Below are 21,279 nucleotides of genomic sequence, written 5' to 3'. Positions count from 1 at the left end.
TACTGTATCTGAAACGCATTTTTGGCAATCCAAATGCCCTTTCAGTTTCAGTATGTGCTTAATTCTGATAATGAACTCGAAAGATTGTTTAATGATACAGTTATGATACTCAATATATATTGTTTTCCTTTTGGCGTTTCATTAAATAATATGATTCATTAAATTAATATGAATATTGTACTCTATAATAAATTAAAACATTAAATAAAATAGTGCACCTCGAGGATGTAACCTGTGTCCGTAACGAAGCATTGCTTAAATACTGTGCGCCACTGCCTTTAGACGTGGTTTTTTTGGTTAAAAGGGCTATGCCATTTTGCTGCCTTAAAAAAGCAGCACGCCAACAATGCACCCAGCCACGCCTCATTTAAAAAACACCACTCCTACAAGTGGAAAATGCGGGCAAAATCATTAGCTATTTTGAGTACGTGCGTGCATGCCGTGAAAATGAGCCGGTAGGAAACTAGCGAAGCCAATTTGTGTCGCGCTTTGTGCAGGTGGAGCTCATTGAATGACTGTTTATCTGAGGATTCTTCCCTGTTTATGTATGTGGCACCTGTGGAGGATGGGAACTGATCCCTGATTGGCCCAAACCCTTTAAATCTCATTTATGTGTGGGTCCTGCAGGAGGATGGATGAATAATAAATGCTTGTGTTCATAGTAGAAACGGCTGTCTGACAGTATTTCCTTTATTGTTACTAGTGTATGTAATTGTGAGGGTCATGTGACTGGGATTGTGTGGACATATGATGTGTGGAGTGTTTAAATGCATAAGACCAAACACATGAAACTTAGACATTGACCATGTTTAAGTTTATATTCATAGCTATAACTGAATGTGTGAATGTAGAATCAGGGTGGGGAATTTGTGCACAACTAATGTATAGTAACATTTCCTTCCTGATTTCAGGATATTTCATCCCGATTACAGTAGCTTCTTTGGGAATGTGTGCATGTATTTTTGCCAAAGTATTTCTGCGCTCATTCAGACATTTCTGTAAGTATTTCATATTGAAATGCAATAATGCAGTAATTCTGCACAAACACTAAAAATGATCAGAATTCATTATATTCCCATCAGTCTTATGCTTATCTGCTTGTCTGCCTTTAACTGGCTTTCAGTGGAGATTTATTATATCTTGTTAATCATATGATTTTATCATTTTGGTTTTTCAAGTGTTTTTTTTTAACAATTTGTTCTTTTAGGAAGCAGCCTAAATAAAAGTAACATGAGCTGATCATTTCTGTCACAATCACTGTGCTTGTTATGTATTTTAATCACAGTAAAAGAATTCTATTGTACCCAGTAACACAAACACAAGCTGTGGTGTCAGCCAGCTTTTCATCCAGTTTTATCCTGAGTATCTGCTTGGCATTTTGGTTGGTCCACATTCGAAAGAAATCGTTTGGGTTACATTAGATAACATTGGGTTACGCTGCTTATTAGGACCTTAATATTAATATGTTGATATTTCCATTATTTTGTCCACCTGCTCTAAAATCCCAACTCTAGGATTTTTAGCAAAAAAATAGCAAAAAAATATTTAATAAAGGCCCTGTTTTTATATGTATTTAATCTCTTGTTTTTAACATTTTGATGTATTTTAGATTTGGCCCAGAAAATCCTTTTGGGGATTTTTATCACACTTCACCTAATATTAAGTTTCCTGTATCTAAGTGTGATTCTGGAACATGACAAAGGTAAGAAAAACTGGTATCAATTTAGTTTAAGGTCTGCTCCTTAAACATTAATAAACTGTTGCTAATCATTTGATAATATGCTAGTAAATAAGAAGATTCACTTACAATCAGATTCAGAAATGTATTATATCTCTGAAGACGGCGCCCTCTCATGGTGACACTCTACAAGTGCAGCTCCCTGCTCTGTGTCACTGTTTCATATTTGTGATTTACTAGCTGTTTTGTTACAACCAGGAGCAAGATATGATTGCAATGCATTTCTAAATTTGTGAATTAATTTTTCTATGCATTATTATGTTATCAAATGATTAGTAATGATTAGTTTATTAATGGTTAAGGAACAGACAGTAAAAATGTTCTTTAAAGTCATACCTTTTGTCAAGTTGTAAAAAGCACATATGATTCCAATGATGAAGTGGTTTTGTTATGAATGCTTCTTCATGTGTTTACTGATGTTACAGGAACAGCAATTTGTTGCCATCATTAATAACCTCTGTTGTTCTGTAACCCTGACCACAGGACGACCTGAAAAAATGTGCGAGTTTGTATTCCTCTATATACTGACTGTCACAAACAATGATGACTGGAATCGGGATGAACACTGTGGTACAAAACATTTTTTTGACACTTTTTTTAAGCTTAAATTCACAGATCTGAAATGTCTGAAATGCTCTTGTAAAATAAATGTATTTTTTTGTATTTAATGAAGTTTTGTATTTATATGAATTTTTTAATTGAATAAAATGAGCATTTTAATGTTTAAATAATGAAAAACCAAATAAAAATGTATGGTTATTTGAATGTATATGTAGCTGTATGACTAATGCTTTTCTCTCTACCTTTCAGCTAAACCCCGTAAATATGTATATTTCTCTGGGGCTTTTGGTCTCCCTCTCCTGAATTCTGTTGTTCTGGCTGTAGCATTAAAACTCAAAGCAGGTAAATACACTATAAATTTGAGATGTTTCTTCTGCAATTTTACTTTTTCCTAAGTAGACTTAACAATGCAGCTAAATTACACAAACCCTTTAGGAAAGACTATATGGGTCCTCATGGTTTAATCTCTTTCACTTATTGCTCATTTACTGACCTCCGTTTTCAGTGATTGTTGTGATGATGTCATTTCAGACACAGGAAAACAGCCACTGGATCTACGGCTGATGGTCCTGATTTCTGGGTCTGTCTTCCTCTTTGGCTGGTTTGTTGCACAGATGTCTGCATACTGTAAGTATAACAGCCAAATTATGCATAACTTACCTTTAGAATTAAGTGATCAGTGTTGACACAAAAAAAAATCAATCGGGGAGAGCGTGAACGCAGTCCCCCACCACCAGAAATTATGCGGTGTAGATTCCCACATTTGGGGAATTTGCAGGGGTCAGCACAGCCACAGGGCAATGGCTGGGCCTCACCCTGGGTGAACCACCTTTGTGATCATGGTATCTGCCCTGCCAGGTCAGTAAGTACCTGAAGTACTTACTGTATATATTTGTACTAGGACTTTTCAAATGTGCTGGCAGCTTTCAAGTCATTGTCTACTGTACAATATATATTTTAACCTAGATTTAACCTAGATGAATACATCATTTGTAACTGAATTATGCTGTTTAATCACCACATTGTATGGCTCAGGATAACACTGCTGCTTAAATTCTTTTGAGCTTTTTTGGTGTGCCTTTATGATGCTGTTTCAGTGGTGTAGGACTGTAATGGCCTCCTGGCCAGTAGGGGGCACTGATGCTGTAATGAGGAGCCTTGATTATTACAAAGGGAGATGATATAAACACATCCTCAGTGATACAGCACATGTGTCTATGTAATACAAAAGGCTGAAGCTCTCATCATTGTATGATAATTACATAAATACTAGTAATCATTATTCGATATTATTACATTAACAAACACATTGATGTCTTACCATTTAGAGAACAGTTAATTGTATCACTGTTCTTCTTTTTAATTACAGATTTGTCCAGAAAAGGAATGTGAGTAGAGCCCAAGCCAGGGGGTATGAGGTGCCATTGTTACCCACTGTGTTGCCTGCTTGTTGGATTCACTGATAGACTGTGTGGCACGTTCAGAGGCGGACATTTCAGGTCCAGAAAGTAAAAATCCGCCTCTGGGTGCGTTTGTCAGAAATTAAATTATATATATTGTTATGTGTGAATGTAGAGGGGGAAAGTGAACAAGAACTGGTCATGCAAAGAAAATTAAGATATTTGCGTTCTGCTTTGCAATACTGACAGACGCTGCATTTTCATTCACTTTTAATCTGAAGGGCTTCCGTACAGTTGATGCTTTTGCTCTTTATTTGTATCCCCATCTGCTATATGGCATCTTCCTTCCTCCATATTGCAGAGTAATCAAGAAGGAAAGTTTGAATCAATGCTTTTTAATAATTGAGTAATCGAGTATGATCGAGAAATGGTGACAGCTCTCAACTGTATTATCTTTTCCTTAGAATAAAAGAAGCGTTCACCCAGATCAAAGATCTTGAGCCAAACGAGGTAGGTGTCCAAGATACATCTGCCCCTCTGGCTGCTGTCCTGGGACCTGTTTCTCTACATCAGTCCTTCCCTCAGATTATTATATATAATTGTGTCTGTAGCAAATCTGTGGCCCTTGTGCTCTTCCTCCTTCCCTGTAAGTATGGAGTCTGAGGTAGAGGAAGAGCCCTTATTATGACTCCAGCACACAGGTACATGTCAGTAAATTCTCCATGGTCATGGGTCCCTGTTGTTAAACACGGTATGGAAGGCCGTCATATAATACCATAAGACTGACAAATGTTGATTTAACAAAAGAAATATTTACTGGCAATGACCAGCTTGAATAATCTGGAAATACACTCCGGTACACATGCCATCCAGAAACCTGAACCCAAAGCTAGAACTGAACAGACCCTCATCACATCCAGGTCAGTTACACCCCCTCCCCCCAACACACCAATCAAGGTAACACAGCCTAATACACATGCCATCCCGTGACTGGCAGGGCGCCGGTGTAAATGCTCCCAAGATTTTTCAGCTGGTTCCACACTTCAGCTAATTTTCATAGAGTATTTATTATCTTCCTTCTTACCTCTGAGACCATAAAAAACTGGAATTAAATAAATATTGTGATTTAAAAAAAAATAATAATATTATCCGTACACATAAATCTTCAGAGGTCCATTATCATATTTACATTAATGTCGAAGCAATAAATATATTACATACAGTTAGAATGCACAACAAAAACAACATACCTCATGCGCCTTCTGCCCAGATATTTGGGAGATGGTACGCTGTTTAATATTTCACAAACACTCTTCTTAGTGAAACTGCTTCACTCCAAACACAGCTCCTTCTGGCCCCCCAACACATGTGCACATTTGTCGAAGTTACTTTGATCACCTGACAACCTTGCATCAGCCGATTCAATGATCTGAACAGCAGGTGTCTCTCCCGATCGTCTGATCCTTCCGTGTGCCACACCCCCCTTGTTAACCTCATGTGAAACCCCGATGTTACCAGCTGTTTCTTGTTTCATTAAGTCCGCTGTATTTAAGTCCACATCAGAGTATGTATCCCCAGTTCCGTCATTGAGGTCTTTTGCCCGGTTTGTACCTCGTTCTGCTTGTTCTATGGAATAATCCCCTCGTTCCCAACTCTCCATTTCCTGCACCCTGATTCCCCGTTCCCCACTCGCCCAGCGATCGTGACAGCGGGTGCCATCATTATTCACGCACATTTATAAAATATATTTAAAACAAAACTGTGTGATACCTCCTTAATAAACAAACTATTTCCTTGAAAGGGTATTCCAAGATATTAAGAAAATAAAACATTTCCAGCAGCAGCAGCGTCATTGGCAACTGCATTCCGTGTATGACGACGCTACCCTACCTACCCACTACAAAGTTCCTCATCCCCAAGAGAAGGACAATCGTCAAACAAAAAGAACTAATGCAGGGGAGTGGATTTCCCCCAACCTCGAGTGGGCTGGGATTATTCTGCCCCAAGAAAAGCCCCTCTCTAGCTAAGGCAAGCACAGCACATCCCCGCAACAAATTCCTGAGCATGCTCAGAGACCTCTGTCTCTGGGGGTGTGACAACTGGGGACCAGGGCTCAGGGGAAGGTTCAGTTGGGGAGTCAGGGGGGCGATCAAAGGCCAACTGAGCTGGGGTACAGAGCTCTCTCCCTAATATGAGGAGAGCAGAGTGCAGGATGTGGAGTCCTGCCCTGAGGAGCGACAGGCCATGAGCACTAGGGGCAGCTGTGTGTCTCTCCACCAGGCCGTCACTCTGAGGCCGCAGGGGGGAGGTGCGGGTCTTGTGTATGCGCAGCCGGCTGCACAGGGAGAGGAACACAGTAGACTTAGAATTCCTCCCCTGGTCACTGGTCTCTGGCTCCCCGAATTGGTTAAATATGCCGTCCACCAGGGCATCTGTGACTGTCTCCCCCTCCTGGTCAGGGATGGCATAGGTTTCCGGCCACCAGGTAAAGTAATCCATCCCCATGAACGTTACCCCTGTCAGAACAGGGAAATGGGCCCAAAACGTCCACTGCCATTCATTCCATTATGGCCCCACTGGGAGCTACTGCAGCTGGACGAGTGACCTGCCCGTAGGGACCTTCTGTGCTGTGCAGAGGTCACAGCAATGGCAGAAGTCCTTGGCGTCCCTGTGCTGCCCCCTGTAGACCCCTCTGCAGCACATCATAGCAGACACAGGGTCTCGACTTTGGACCACACCCCCTCGGTCTCCTGGGAGGAAGCTGCCCCATCCTGGACCCCCACCTCCTGTAGCACTGATGCCAGGTCAGTGTCCTGCTCCTGTCGCTGCCTCCAGTCCGACACCAAGACAGCCTGCAGCTTAGGGCGGGTGAGCACCTCTCCCTGGCATGATGCTACACAGGCCTCCCCCTCTAGGAGGAGCTCCCAGTCCTGGATCTGGAGTGTCTCTGCACTCACAGTAGAGGCCCCCATCTGTACCACAAGACATGCTGCAGAAGGCCTCCTGGCACTGCAGTGACCAGACATACTCCCTGTCCCTTGGCAGAAGCTGGAACAGAGGGGTGGCCGTGCAGACAAAACCCCCCAGGAACATCCAGTAATGGGAGTCTTTGTGTCTTTCTAAAGAAAAGCAACAAGGAACAGTGCCCCCTTTAGGCAGCCCTATGTACAGGGCACAGGACAGCAGCTTGGGGGTACAGGGGTCACTGGTGTGGGAGGGGTTGGCACCCAGCTCCAGACCAAGTCCCCCCTCCCTAACAGATTGTCCCCCCTCCCAGCTGACCTCCTGGGTGCCGCCAAGGTGGCAAACCTGGTGAGAGCTGCCCCCCCAAACCAGCAGGGGCCCCAGACCACGTTCAGATGGGGACTCGAGGGAAAGGGCTTTGAGTGGCGCTTCAGATATCGAGCTTTTCCAGCCGCACAGAAACCGGTCTGATTATGATGGAGAAACACAGCTGAGGTTTACAGGCCCAAGCCCACATTGCACAGCATAGAGAGCATGAAGGCTGTTTTGGTGACTGTAACAAACATACAGTGACCCCTGCTGATGAGATCATTGTTTTGCCCCCCCCCCACTATTGGGCTCCTTGACCGACCCGGAGAAGGCCGAGCTGATACAGGATCGGCTGTGGCTCCTGCAACACGCTGACGAGTGCCAGCAGCTCAAGCAGGGCTACAGGGAATCGTGGTTGTGCTCCAGGCCCCAGTGCCGCACCATGAGGAGGGTCGTGAAGCACATGGATAACTGCCAGGCCGGCACATCCTGCCAGGGTGAGTGCAGGACCGCACTTCTGTTACACTATTCTGGGTGGATTCAGGATGGGGGAGGATTCATTTTCCTTTGGCTCTCGCATTCACCTTCGCTCCAGTGCCTGGTCGGTTTCTGTCACCTAACAGCCTGAATCAATCTTTCTACACTTGCAGTGAAGCACTGCGCTTCCTCCTGCCAGATCATCTCACACTGGGAGAACTGCACGCAGGATGATTGTCCCATTTGCTTGCCACTGCAAAACGAGGGCTACTTGTGGCGCTACAACGTAAGTCCCCTACGCAGCCATAACCTTAGTAAGTGACCATAAGTAACCAAACAAAATACAAGTCTTCTGGCATTTTTAGTTTTTTGATTGCAGTCACAGATTATTATAAAATTGAATTTCCCCTTGTGGTGAACAACAAAATGCTCCCCACAAAAAACAGGTTTTTATCACATTGTGGGGACATTTGGTCACACAGGCAGGACTTCCAGTGCCTGATGGAAGGCAGCCCTGCCATAAGCTCCCTACAGGGGACGCAGTAGTTCTCTCTAAGCAGCCCCTCCTGGCACTGTGGTGAGCAGACAAACTCCCTGTCCCTCAGTAACAACTGGAACAGGGGGGCGGTCATGCAGGCAAACCCCCCCAGGTATCACCTGCACTTTGTCCTGCATGGTATCGATGCCCCTCCCTCTCCCAAGGTGCCCCAGGAGCACCACCTCTCACTGCATGAAGTGGCACTTCTCCGGGTGGAGCTTCAGGCCTGCTGCCACCACCCTCTCCAGCACGAGTCGCAGGAGTCCAAAGAGGCACCGTATACCAGAATGTAGACCAGACACTCCTGCCTGGAGAAACCCACCAGCACCATGTCCATCAGCCCGGCCAAGGTGGCAGGTTGCATCACCCAGTGTGGATAGCAGCAGTGCGGGTCCCCTGCATCCTGGGGTTAGACTCCCTCTGGACTACAAGCTGCTGGATAGTGCAGGACTCTGAGCTTCTGGGGAGGGCTGTCATCACCCTGGCACCTTTGCTTGCCTATCCTTAGAATGGGTACAGCATGGGGGGGGGGGGGGGCAGCCCACTCTCTCGCCCTCCACTGCCAGCCCCAGGGTGGCTCTGGCTGAACATGGACCAGCTGCTTAGGGGAGAGAGTCCTGATGAGCTGGTCCTTAGCAGCTCGCTCTGTACAGTGGGGGGGCATGTGTACATAGGCCGCCGCACCAGGTTCTCTGTATCGTTAGCTGCCCAAAGAGGCTCACCCAGTTGTCTACGGCGACCCCCCAGGTCACTTTTCAGGAGGTCCGGTTGATCAACCAAACTGGCTCCTCGGCGCCCCCACTAGTGCAGCATAGCTGTGTCTGTCCCCAGGGCTGAGAGGCACATGACCAGCTCCTACCATGACCCCCCATGAGGTAAAAGTGAGTTTTCATAGACGCTGCAGCTGAGGCAATGTGGGAGGCTTTGTGAGGGGGGGTCATGCCCTCCCCCATGTGAGACCTCGCATATGGAGAACACGCTACAGCTCCTGCCGCAGCTCTTCCTCTCCCACACCCTTGTCTCGCAAATGCTCTCCATGCTCCATGAACAGCAGCACCACTGGGAAAACTTTCCAAAACTCTGCAACTGAAGCTTGTTATCTATCCATCTAGGGGCCGGGTAGGACTAACGCATATCATTCATAACCCCGAACCAAAGCCAAAATCGCCCCTCTTTGCATCCAGGTCAGCCCCTTCCTCCTGCTCAAACCCTGGCAACACACAGCCCAATACACGTGCCTTCCTGCGATTGGCAGGAGCACTATTAAGGAATGTGATCTTTCCCATGTGTTACATTGTCATGGTCGTTATATCTGTCAAAGCAAGCTAATGTCTTACATTGTACATGCAGGAAAGTTGTATTTTACATATATTTTGATTGGCCTTAATTTTATTTTGTTACATTAAAACTATTCATAAGCTGAATGGTAAATACCATGGTCATGGTAATGAAATTACTTGTTTGACTGAACATGTCGAAATTTATCAACAGATGTTTTCACCGTTTTGGGGATCACATGGTAATCAGGAGATGGCAGAATGGTCATCTTTATTTGAATCAATCCCAGTGGAGGTAAGCAAAGGTCTTCCTATAATCCAGGATGGTTTTACTGTACACCATGCCCTTCATCTTTAAACACTGGCAGCGGTCATTTTTAAATAGTGTGTCTCACAAGGTTCCCTGCAAAGATTTATTCCCTTTGTTCTTACGCTAGTCCTCAGAAATATGATGTGGGTGCTGCTTCCCTTCTCAATTATGGCCAGCAAGGCATGTAAGGGCGCGCTGTAAGCGAGCATCCGATTGGCTGCAAAGTAAATCTGGGAATGAATGTATAGGCCTACAGTGAATGAACAACCGTCTAGTTTAGTGATGGGAATTCCGGCTATTATTTTTAAATAGGAAGTGCCACTGAACAAGCATTATGAGGATTATAGCAAATTGTCACAGATTCAGGAATAAAATCTGAATTAATGTGAATTGGGAACATTAAATAGATATTTCATGTAATAATAATAGCGTGTTTGTGTGTGTCACGGATATTAATGTGCAGTGATGTCATCATTTAAACCTCGATATAGAAGAGCACTAATAATATAACTAGGTTTTATTTTTATCATAAAATACCGCAATGCCGTTGCACCCCTAACGGATCCTCACTCTGGATCCATGGACACTGTTACTTGTACGTTTTTAACAGTGTATTTTATGGAGTTAATTTAGTGCCAAAAGTATCAATCAAAATTTTGAAAACCACAAGCAAATCATTAAGTATCAGAATGAAAATTTGTATTCCAAATATCAAAAAAGTCAAATAAAATAATTTTATCCTTCTTCTTCTCTAATTTGTTTTGCTTTTGGAATTTTTTTTTTGCTTTTGGAATATATTTCTTTGCTTTTGGATTTTTTTTTTGCTTTTGGATTTTTTTTTTGCTTTTGACTTTTGGCACTGTTTTAACGGGTGGGCGGGCCTTAGCAGCTTCACGTCTATTGGTCAGCTGGAATTTGGAGTGAACACGCCTTTAACCATCTGAGCACGCCCACTCCATGACGCATCAGAACATCGCAACATAGCGGGAAGCTCCGGAGTCAGTTTACAGCATGGAATTGCATCTTTGTAGTTGTATAATAGTGTACTTTTATTAGGAATCGGTGTATGCAACACATATTTCGCGTTCATAAAATGTCACCAACCCATCCAATTCAGTAACTTTCGCTATTCCACCAACGCGCTGACCAGGGAAGTTTCTAGCTAAAGCTTCTAGCTTCCAGCTGAAGTTTGCCTTGATCAGGTGAACCTGGGGGACAATGCACACCCCTTACATTTTCAGAATAACTTTCTCTCTAACAGGTATTAATTAGTGCGCTGTATCCATATTACATGTCATTGAGGCAACACACTAAAGCTTAATGCTAATGTATTAAATGTGACGAAACACATAAACAAGCAATTCAGCTGCGGTACATTTGCTTTGTCCCACGGTGCACTGCCTTAATCACACTTTACAACTTATTTATTGATTAATATGTGTTATCTCTATTATATCCATGGGCGTCAGAAGCATTTTGAATGTGAGGGGGGGAGGGGGACGCACTGGCATAAAACTAATATTTTATGTTAAATGTGGGGGGGGTCCAAACGAATAATTATGGAATGTGAGGGGGACACGTCCCCTTGAGATTTAATGGCGGCGACGCCCATGATTATATCGGGTATCGACCATATATAATATGGATACAGCGTACTAATTAATAACTTAGAAAGTTATTCTGAAAATGCAAGAGGTGTGCATTGTCCACCAGAGTACACTGATCAAGGCACACTTCATAGGACATGGCTGTCCCATTTTAAAATTGTTTCAGAGCTGTTAACCCCTTATAGTGTGTTGCTCCATTGCACTTTAAATGGATGCAATATAATAATTAGTAACTATTACAGACAAAAATAATCTGAAAATCCAAGGGGTGTGCATTGTTCCCTGTAGTCCACTGATCAAAGCACACTTCACTAGATGTGTGCCTGTCTTATCTAGTTTTAAAGTTATTAACCCATTCATGTATTATCCCATTGCACATTATACGGATACCTTCGAACATTCAAAAATTAATTAAAAATCGTATGTAAAGCAATCTGGGAAAGAAAGGGGTGTGCAACAGTCACCATGAGCCCAAAATGCTAAACCACCATGTCATTATAGCTGACAGGGCCTATTATATTAGCTATTAACACGATTTTGCACAAATCACGAAATGGTTTGAAGCGCAAAAATAATCGGTGTGCATCGTTGTCTGTGTACTGGACATCAAGATTCTGACATTAAAAATACCCCACCTTACTTCCGTTAAATGTTATTAAAGCCTGAAAACTGAATTTCGAATATGAAGCTAACTTAACTGCGGTGCCCCACGTAAACTTGACTTAGCCTCTCATCTTTTCAATAGCTAGAAACTTCCCTGGTCAGCGCGTTGGTGGAATAGCGAAAGTTACTGAATTGGATGGGTTGGTGACATTTTATGAACGCGAAATATGTGTTGCATACACCGATTCCTAATAAAAGTACACTATTATACAACTACAAAGATGCAATTCCATGCTGTAAACTGACTCCGGAGCTTCCCGCTATGTTGCGATGTTCTGATGCGTCATGGAGTGGGCGTGCTCAGATGGTTAAAGGCGTGTTCACTCCAAATTCCAGCTGACCAATAGACGTGAAGCTGCTAAGGCCCGCCCACCCGTTAAAACAGTGCCAAAAGTCAAAAGCAAAAAAAAAATCCAAAAGCAAAAAAAAAATCCAAAAGCAAAGAAATATATTCCAAAAGCAAAAAAAAAATTCCAAAAGCAAAACAAATTAGAGAAGAAGAAGGATAAAATTATTTTATTTGACTTTTTTGATATTTGGAATACAAATTTTCATTCTGATACTTAATGATTTGCTTGTGGTTTTCAAAATTTTGATTGATACTTTTGGCACTAAATTAACTCCATAGTATTTCTACTGAACAAGGAGGCTGGCTTCTTAGAAATGTCTCCATGCAATGGAGATTAAGTAAGGTTAAGTATCAAAGATGATATATTTGTTGGGATGTAAACAGTTCTTTATTGTTTAGTTACTTGTTTAATTAAAACTAGTTTTGCAAACATAAAGGTAAATACCACTTAATAGCTCCTACTTTACTACTTTGACAAAACCTGTTAATATAAAATGTATCAGCTGACAGTTGCACTTGCAGGGATCACATGACAATCAGGAGATGGAGGCATCATCACCTGCTGATCACAATGAACCAAAGACTGAGGAGGTAAATATGCACTATAAGGCAGTTACACATGTTTAATTATAAGAACATATGCAGAAATTGACATAACTGGTACGCAAGTAGGCATTCACCTTTAAAAGCAGTACGTGCAGCAATCGATTAATGCAACAGCGCAAATACGTACGTATACATTTTATGGGCATTTTCGCCAAAATGGCAAGAAATTACTGTGCATTTTAACCTCTACCAAATTAAGTACGAATTAGCATATAAAGGTTAAAATGCATGATAATTTCGGTGCAAATGCACATAAAATACATACGCATTCACGCTGTTACAACTGATTGCCGCACGTATTGTTTTTAAAGGTGAATGCGTACTTGCGTACCAGTTATGTCAATCCCTGAACATATGTCAGTTTAACACAACTATATTGTTAATTAGCCAGTTTTGGCCTGAGCTTCAGTAGGGATATTGTAGTGTTTTTGTGTAAAGAAAAGTAATTCATATGTGAGGTTTTGAACTTGCATCCAGGGCTTTAGATAAAGTACCCAGACTCTCTCATGGTGACTTCCAGTCCTTACACCCTTGAATCCACACCTGGGCCACACTTTTACTGACTTAATACATCTTGAGGTGTCACAAACATCACCAGGGGTGGCATGGTGGTGCAGTGGTTAGCACTGTTGCTTCACACCTATGGGACCGGGATTCCATGTGTGGAGTTTGCATGTTTTTCCCATGTTGTTGTGGGGTTTCCTCTGGGTTCCTCAGAGGTTAATTGGAGTTATTGAATTGCCCGTAAGTATGCATGTGTCAGTGACTGGTGTGTGAGTGTGCCTTGGGATGGGTTGGTGCCCCGTCCAGGGTTGTTCCCTGTTTGGCACTTGTAGCTTCTGGAATAGGTTCTGGACCCCCTGTGACCCTGAACAGGATAAGTGGTTTCAGAAATTGGATGGATGGACACACATTCCCTTGTAATTCAGCTTTGCCTTCTGCTGTTCACAGGTTACAGGGAAAGAAGCACTGAAATCTGAAGGATCCTAATCAGAGTTTGCAGTTTTTAGATTGTCTACAGTCTCAAGCTTCCACGTCTGTTGCATAAACAAACTGGACAGATAATCAGTCACTGGATTATCAGTGATCTGTTACAGTTCTTTTTTTTTTTTAATGAACTTGAAAGATTTTTCTGGGTAGCAGAAACATTTGCATGTAGCAGACATACTGGGAAGGACCAGTAACCCAGGATAACCTTCCAGGAACAGGCTTTTGTAAATATGTGTATGTCATTATCTCACCTTTGCTGTGTTTACAGTGTTAAAATGTACATTATAGCTATCTGTAATTATTCTGAATAAATCCTCACTGTTTTGTATTTGCCTGTGGCTCCATTATTCTCATTCTGACACTTGATTCCTTTAATTACTCTGTTTTTCTCTCTGAATATTGATAGCAGATCTTCACTCAGAAAGTGGAGCAAGCAAACAAGGAGGGGGCATCACTTTGTGGGTCCTGCATTGTTTTTTTTGGGTTTTATGAACCCTAAGTAACTATATAAATCTGGGAAGTGATACATCCAAAGAAATTCAGGGCGTTCACTGTTATATTGTGTTTAAAAGCACCTTAATGTATTTGGTGCTGCCACACTGAGTATTTCTGTAAGGCTGTTGACTCTTGACCTGAATGTCTTCTCTGTAATTGGTGTGATGCTACTCCATGCCACCCAGCCCCACTGTAACCATGGATTCCTCACCGCTGGCCTCCATCGGTGCTAAGGGGACACAGTCATTAGGACTCCAGTCAGGAGCTGGAACAGCGTCCCTGGCCGGGCTTAGAGGTTAGGCTGGGAGGAAGCTGGAGGAGAATGAGGGAAGGACAGGGGTGGGCAATCTTATGCAGAAAGGGACATGGACAAGGAAGTGCACATGCAGGTGGAAAAGGGAGGATAACCAGCCTGCAGGGGGCACTGCCTCCTACCTGTATTCTGCTTTGTGGAAATGTGGCTTAAACCAGACATACAGGACAGTGTTGTGCAGATGGCTGAATGCCAACTACTCCATGCAGATTGCTTTGGGGTAAATCAAGCTGTGGCAACATGTGCATGTTTGTGAACAACAGGTGCTGTAACTGTCCCAATGACAGTGTATTCTAAAAGTTCATTTTAGTTATAAATTGAATTTACCTAAGTTCATTGGATTCTTTAAAATTGATTTGAAATGTATTCATTAAAATATCAAAAGGGTTAATGCTGATAAAATGCAAAACTGTTTAAAATACACTGTGATAAAATAATGTTTATTGAATAATTTACAATTTTATGTAAATTTGTCTGATGCAAAGCGTAATGGGTCACATGACTAAAAGTTTGACACGGTTTGGTGCTGTTGCACTGTGGGAAAAGGCCAACATTGTTGAAGAAGAAGTTGGGCAGCACTGAAAAGAATCTGATTCTGCATGTGGCCCAAGAGGCGCACAGGGTAATTGTTGTATTGTATGTGATATAATTAGTATGTATTTTCATGTACGACGGAACCTTGTTTTTAGTTAATTGTGAGTATGATGTACTTTGGATGAGCTTGCGTGTTTGAGACTACAGTCAAGAACTGGACCCATCAACAAATCACTCCCCCAACACAATATGGCTGCAGGCAGCTTGTAACATCTCTTCAAGGTCTGTATCGAACGTCTGAACATCCCTGTTTGGAGCATAAATATTAAACAGAATAAGCCTTTGCCCCTGTACTTCAGCCAACACAGTTATAACTCTTCCCAAGTTAACTTTAATTTGTTTGAGAAATTTGAATTGCAGATGTTTCCTAATCAATCTAATAACACCCCCTGCTCCAACTAGAACCCACAATTTAAAACACATAATCCGCTACGAAGCTTTTCAGACTCCCCCCCGAAGAATCCATCCATTTTCTGTACCAGCTTGTGCTATTCAGGGCTGTGGGGGGCCTGGAGCCTATCGCAAAAGCTACAGGTACACGGCAGGGAACAACCCAGGATGGGGGGGGGGGGGCAGCCCATCCCAGGGCACAGTTACATACCATTCACCATTTGATAACTCCAATTAACCTCAACGTGTTTCGGGCTTTAGGAGGAACCAGAGAACTCCACGACAACATGGGGAGAACATGCAAACTCCACACACATGGAGCCATGGCAGAGACTCAAACCCGGGTTCTAGAGGTGTGAGACAACAGTGCTAACCACTGTACCACTCTGTCGCCCCATATGCATAATATATAATATATAAATAATAATATTTATTTATTTATCAATCAGGAAAAAATTGGTTTCTCCTAATTGAAATTTATTCAATTATTTTAGTGTACATTGGCGCCAAGGGTGAGAGAGGCAGAAAGAAAGCTAGAAAGGTGAAGGGATGGAGACGGCTTAGTACATGGAGAGAGGGAAGGAGGGATGGCAGGAGTAATAAGTGAGTTCAGGCAACTGGGGCAGGAAAAACAGACACCAAAGCTGAGACTTTTAGCAAGGAATGTGCCAAAATCTACACTTCAGCGCAGAGTGAAGGGCAAGGTTCAGGGTCATGGGCATTCAAAAGGGGGAAATCCTGTATGTACAAAGGAGGAAGAGGAGAAGCTGGCAAATGCAATCAAAACCTTGGCAAAAAGGGGGTTTCCCATGAGAGAGACCAGGGACAGGGGTAACATGGGACAGCTGTAAAACGATGAATTCCTCCAATCAGAAACAAGCTAGAGTGACTACACTCAACCTGCACATGCTCAGTTAGACTGTCTTCTTGGCTCACCCTCTTAATTATTTAAAAAAATGGATACTCACTATCCATAATATGAATGACAAATAGGCTTTATCAATTTTGAGGATTTGATACATTAATTAGGGAGGCTGTTTTAGACATGTTACAACTGTCCCAGGCATGTGCTACAAATGTCCCTGTGCCCAGGGACAGTTGTAACAGTGGAGTAACTAAATTTAAATTAATTTTGCAACCTGTACATATTTTATAAAACCACTTAAATATATTGTTCAAGTACCTGACATGCTAATGCTTGTAATATAGTAAATTGGCAATTCCAGTGTAAATGGATTTTGAAATAATCGAAAAATGCCCAGAAGTGTTGCAACTGTCCCTGGTCTCCCCTATAGTCCTGTGTCACGTCTTCTATAAGCAAGAAATTTTATTTTTATTCTTGTGATGTCATAAGCAGACATCTTAGGGATAGCAGAAAGGTATCATATGTAGGCTAATTACACTGAGTTAACATTTCAATGTGCAATAGAAATCAAAAGTGTCCCACTTCACCTGGATTCTACTGTGGAACACACTGGATCCATGACGTCGCAGAACTGCTACGGTGTGGATCCGCATGTTTATCCAGTCCGACCTCGTTGCTGCTACTGCGCTTTTACTACAAGCCCTGTGTTTCTACATTGAGTTTACCTTTGATAATTGTCATGAATAACACAATGCCTGATTTCAGTTCATTTTAAAGTTATGTTTAGTTTAGAGAAAGGTTACGAAGTGTGTGCTCAATTGTAGTAGTAGTAGTAATTGTAATAATAAAAATAAAATTATTATAAATAATATATAGCAATCTCTATCTTTTTCGTGATTTTTTCTGCCCTCGTTCAGAGGAAGATTGCATTTAAGAACTACTACGCTTCACTTAACGTTCTGTCAACTTAATTACAGGCTACACTGTGCTTACTGCTCTGACTTTATATTACACATGTATATAGCCTCCATTTTCAGCGTCAACAGACATGCTACTGGGAAAATGGTTGAAATAATTAATATTTATATTTTCTCATATTGAGGATATGGGGCAGTGTGTGGCTCAGTGGGCTAAACCTGTGTGCCTGTAATCACAAAGTAGCCTGCTCAAACCCAGCCTCACAGAGAACAACAAGTTCTATAGAATTTATTGGATTGACAGGGAATTATTTTATCTCAATATCCAACCGGGAACAAACTGGATGGGTGGCGGGCGGCGCCATGGTACACTTCTACTTTGAGTTTTCCTTTGAAAATACCCATTAATAATAAAATGGTAATTGATTCAGGAAAGTTAGAAAAGAACATAAAGTTGGCCAGTTTAAACCAGCAAGCACTCACGTTATTTTTGTTTACTCTCGTTCAGAGATTGTACGTTATTAAAGGGCTGCATATTAAAGGATCGGCTACATGTGTACTATAGTATCTTAAAGAAGAAATTCAGCCCTTTCTAACAATATATGACTCACCCTGGGGACTCATTTCTATATGTCACATCCATGGACTTTTATATTTATACTATGTAGCCAAGAATAGGTATTTTTTACAGTATATTGGCCAAAATTAATATTTTAAATTATTCCCCAGACATTGCCTTATAGTTTCTTAAGAAGAAATTCTGCCCTTTAAAATGATATATGACTTACCCTGGGGACTCATTTCTACATGTCATTTCCATGGACTTTTAGTTTTAGATGATATAGCGCAGTTTTGATATGCATGGTTACAGTATTCAGGGCAAAATGGATATTTAGAAATCCTGCCCCAGACACATTGATGCATTTTCATTAAGTACAAATTCTTCCCTTTCTAGCAATATATGACATGTCCTGGGGACTCATTTCTACATGCCACTTCCGTGGACTTTAACTAATAGATTATGTAGCGCAGCTTCCCCATTGTTACAGTGTACAGGGCGAAATGCATAATTAGAAATCCTGCCCCAGGCACTTTCATGCATTTTCGTAAAGTACAAATTGCGAGCTTTCTGGCAGTATATCACATGTCCTGGGGCAGGATTTCTACATGCCACTTCCATATGTTTCAATGTAACAGATGCTTAATTGCAATATCCTTTTTCTTTTATTTCTTTCGTGCATTAATTCTGATAAAATGGCTTGTAGAGTGGCAACCATGTTTCTACAATAGTGTAGATATTTCACAGGAGTGCTTGCAAGGTGTACAGTAGCTTTACTTATATGAGAAAATTTAATTAGATAACACAAAAACAGTTCAATAGTGCTTGGATATGAGATCTACAGAAATACTTCAGAATTACAATAAAATACTAACATGTTTGGTGAAAAACATTTTTATTTATTGATTTATTATGATTTATTTTATTCGTCAGAAACAGGCATCCATAAACAGTAACGTTGGTAGCTGGACATCCACATCTGTCTTCTGTCGGGACAACAGAGAGGAAAAAATGCAGATTATCCTCGACCAGAGAACGCTCAACAGATAATATATAGAACATTTTCACATGTTTAACAAATCAACAATGAAATTAATGTTAACATTAAGAACAATACGATTTCGGACAACCGTATTGTACTCACCCTCAGTAGCATACCGATGAGTAAATAAAAAGCAGACGAGTAATATTGTACAACCCGAATTAGAACCTAATGACATAAATGTTGAAAAAGGTGAAAAAGATCACCTACAGAAGGGGGAAGAGTTATATGCTCTTATTGCCACAGGTAGAAAGGATTTCCTGTGGCGTTCGGTTCTGCATTTGCAGGCAACGAGTCTTTTGCTGTGTGTGCCCTGATGACCCATCATCATCATGGAGGCGTGCATGGGGTGAGAGGGGTTGTCCATGATAGCTTTTTCAGCATTCTCCTCTCAGACACCTCCGCCAGGTTCTCCAGTCTGACACCCAGGACCGAACCAGCCTTTTTAATCAGCTTGTTCAGCCTGTTAGCAGACTCTGCTCCTCCCGACCGCAGACGTAGGTTTTAAATCCACTTTTTACGGCGTTGTTCTGTGTTTTTTACATTTCTCACCTTTGTGAACTACAGTCTTTGGTACTCTAAAATACCGCTTTTCCTTTTCTCGGTTATAACGATTGGAGCAACCGTAAACTACACAAAACATGAGCATTTTTTCAGACGGCATAGATCCTCACTACTACTTCACTTCCTGATCTCCATCTGAATTTCGCGCCTTGGCGACGTTGCAAGGTGACGTCACGCGGAAGCGACCTATTGCGCTGGCTGACTACGCATTTGCTACGCCTTGCTGAGTTCCTCGAAATCTCCTTAGTTACGTCCGACGGAATTCCGCGTTTTACCCAGACCCCGTTTTAGCTAAACCGAAAGTGAAAGTATGGTCAGGAAGACGTTTAGCGTAGAGGTATAACCGTATTAATCAAAGCGAGTGTATATATACTATATATATATACGTATATATAGTACGTAGAGAAATTTTGCTTTCTTATACAAATGGTTCATTGTGTAAGAAAAGGGGCGATCAGGACTTAATAGGTGGAAATGCTGATCAAAAGTTTCAGCGTTGTTTTGATTTTGTTCGAGTTCGTCATTAACTCTGATGGTATGTATCCCAACAAAAAGTCCTACATTTCGAAGGCAGTTTTATGTGCAACTCTTTTAAATATTAAGATGAGCCTAAGAACAGGAGTTTTGGTGTACTAACTGCTAAAGCAATATTTTCATAATATATCCATAAGTAATTCCTATCTATGTTTTGCATTTCTTATTTAATCATTTTAAGGCATAAAGTGATTTTTTATCTCTTATCCCTGTGGTAGGTTTCCTGCTACACGGCTCTGCTGGTCCTCTAACAGCCTGGCTGGGAGGAGCTGTACTACTGCCCTGTTTTGTGGACAGACCCCTGCCTTTGAAGGAACTACAGGTGGACTGGAGAAGGACTGATTCAGACACCATCGTGCACCTATTCCAGGATGGTCAGAGCAGACCTGAATCACAGGGGGATGCCTACAGGGACAGAGCCCACTTCTTCTCTCAGGAAATCCCCAAAGGCAACTTCTCTCTGCTGCTTGACGGTGTGAGGACTGCAGATGCAGGAGTGTACGAGTGTGTGGTTTATACAGAGCAGGAGCACCATGAAACACGGGTGGAAATACAGGAATTAGGCAAGTGAGCCTTTCTGTTTTATGGCCTAATTATTATCAATTATTTCTTGAGTTGATTATGCCGTTGGTGTATGTTGAATATTGTACATTTGTCATGTCAGCGAGGAGAAGCACGACTCAGAATGCAGCTTGTGGTGGAAAACTCCTTTGTGGGGTGTTTATTCGACATGTAGGGAAGCAGACAGGAACGTAAATGACTCAATCACAGATCTAAGGACTAGACCAGGGGTGGCCAATCTTATCTGCAAAGGGCCGGTGTGTATGCAGGTTTTCGCTGCAACTCCCTAATTAGATTACTAATTAGAGGACTGACTGGCTGAAGAGTCCTCACATCTGGGTTTGAACAGCTGACCTACAGGTTATCCCAAAAACCTGCATACACATTGACCCTTTGCGGATAAGATTGGCCACCCTTGGACTAGACTATTATGAAGCACTGAAATACAAAGGAGACAAGCGGAAAATAGGAGACAGCTGGAGCAATTACTCAGAGGGGCAGAAACAAGAGATAAGGCAAACCCACCCAGGGTGTGGCTTGTTACGGCCACGCCAGCGAGGAAATGGGCGGGGCAAGGTATACACGATGGGCATTACAGGCAGGACGTGCCATTTACCTTTGGAGTTCTTTCTTACATGTAATTTTTAAACAAAAAT

The 21,279-nt window shown here is 42.1% G+C and overlaps 2 protein-coding genes, 1 long non-coding RNA gene and 1 other non-coding gene across 13 annotated transcripts in view; 2 read left to right on the top strand and 2 right to left on the bottom strand.

The window, feature by feature from the left end:
* LOC111859309 (uncharacterized) overlaps positions 1 to 14,117 on the top strand; it is a 35,220-nt gene extending 21,103 nt beyond the window's left edge. For 2 of the 8 annotated variants that reach the window (XM_072718698.1, XM_072718695.1), the window contains 12 exons: positions 912 to 998; positions 1,610 to 1,702; positions 2,222 to 2,308; positions 2,549 to 2,641; positions 2,831 to 2,926; positions 3,669 to 3,687; positions 4,164 to 4,209; positions 7,301 to 7,469; positions 7,623 to 7,735; positions 9,479 to 9,559; positions 12,716 to 12,784; positions 13,751 to 14,117. In XM_072718698.1, coding sequence (XP_072574799.1) covers positions 912 to 998; positions 1,610 to 1,702; positions 2,222 to 2,308; positions 2,549 to 2,641; positions 2,831 to 2,926; positions 3,669 to 3,687; positions 4,164 to 4,209; positions 7,301 to 7,469; positions 7,623 to 7,735; positions 9,479 to 9,559; positions 12,716 to 12,784; positions 13,751 to 13,789 — 992 coding nt within the window. In that variant the 3' untranslated portion in view covers positions 13,790 to 14,117. The other 6 variants (XR_011994059.1, XR_011994058.1, XM_072718696.1 and 3 more) reach the window with 6 other exon arrangements.
* The window catches only part of LOC111859303 (uncharacterized), a 79,088-nt gene that overhangs the window by 23,808 nt on the left and 34,001 nt on the right, over positions 1 to 21,279 (top strand). For 2 of the 3 annotated variants that reach the window (XR_011994060.1, XM_023841841.2), the window contains exon 2: positions 20,281 to 20,625. Coding sequence is in view for 2 of the 3 variants with exons in the window: in XM_023841841.2 (XP_023697609.2) it covers positions 20,281 to 20,625 (345 nt within the window). In the remaining variant the exon portion in view is untranslated. Of the gene's footprint in view, positions 1 to 19,771; positions 20,064 to 20,280; positions 20,626 to 21,279 lie in introns of those variants that run through there. The other variant, XM_072718700.1, reaches the window with a different exon arrangement.
* On the bottom strand, positions 3,002 to 3,165 carry LOC111859319 (U1 spliceosomal RNA). The gene has a single exon (XR_002841802.1). It is a non-coding gene; the product is annotated as a U1 spliceosomal RNA (small nuclear RNA).
* Positions 18,801 to 19,660, bottom strand: LOC140593504 (uncharacterized). The gene is made up of 2 exons (XR_011993903.1): positions 19,067 to 19,660; positions 18,801 to 18,908 (listed from the first exon to the last, which is right to left on the bottom strand). It is a non-coding gene; the product is annotated as an uncharacterized lncRNA (long non-coding RNA).

This window comes from Paramormyrops kingsleyae, chromosome 12, assembly GCF_048594095.1.
Source record: "Paramormyrops kingsleyae isolate MSU_618 chromosome 12, PKINGS_0.4, whole genome shotgun sequence".
Classification (NCBI taxonomy): domain Eukaryota; kingdom Metazoa; phylum Chordata; class Actinopteri; order Osteoglossiformes; family Mormyridae; genus Paramormyrops; species Paramormyrops kingsleyae.
Note: the sequence above shows the minus strand (reverse complement) of the source record. Positions and strands in the feature narration are given on the sequence as shown.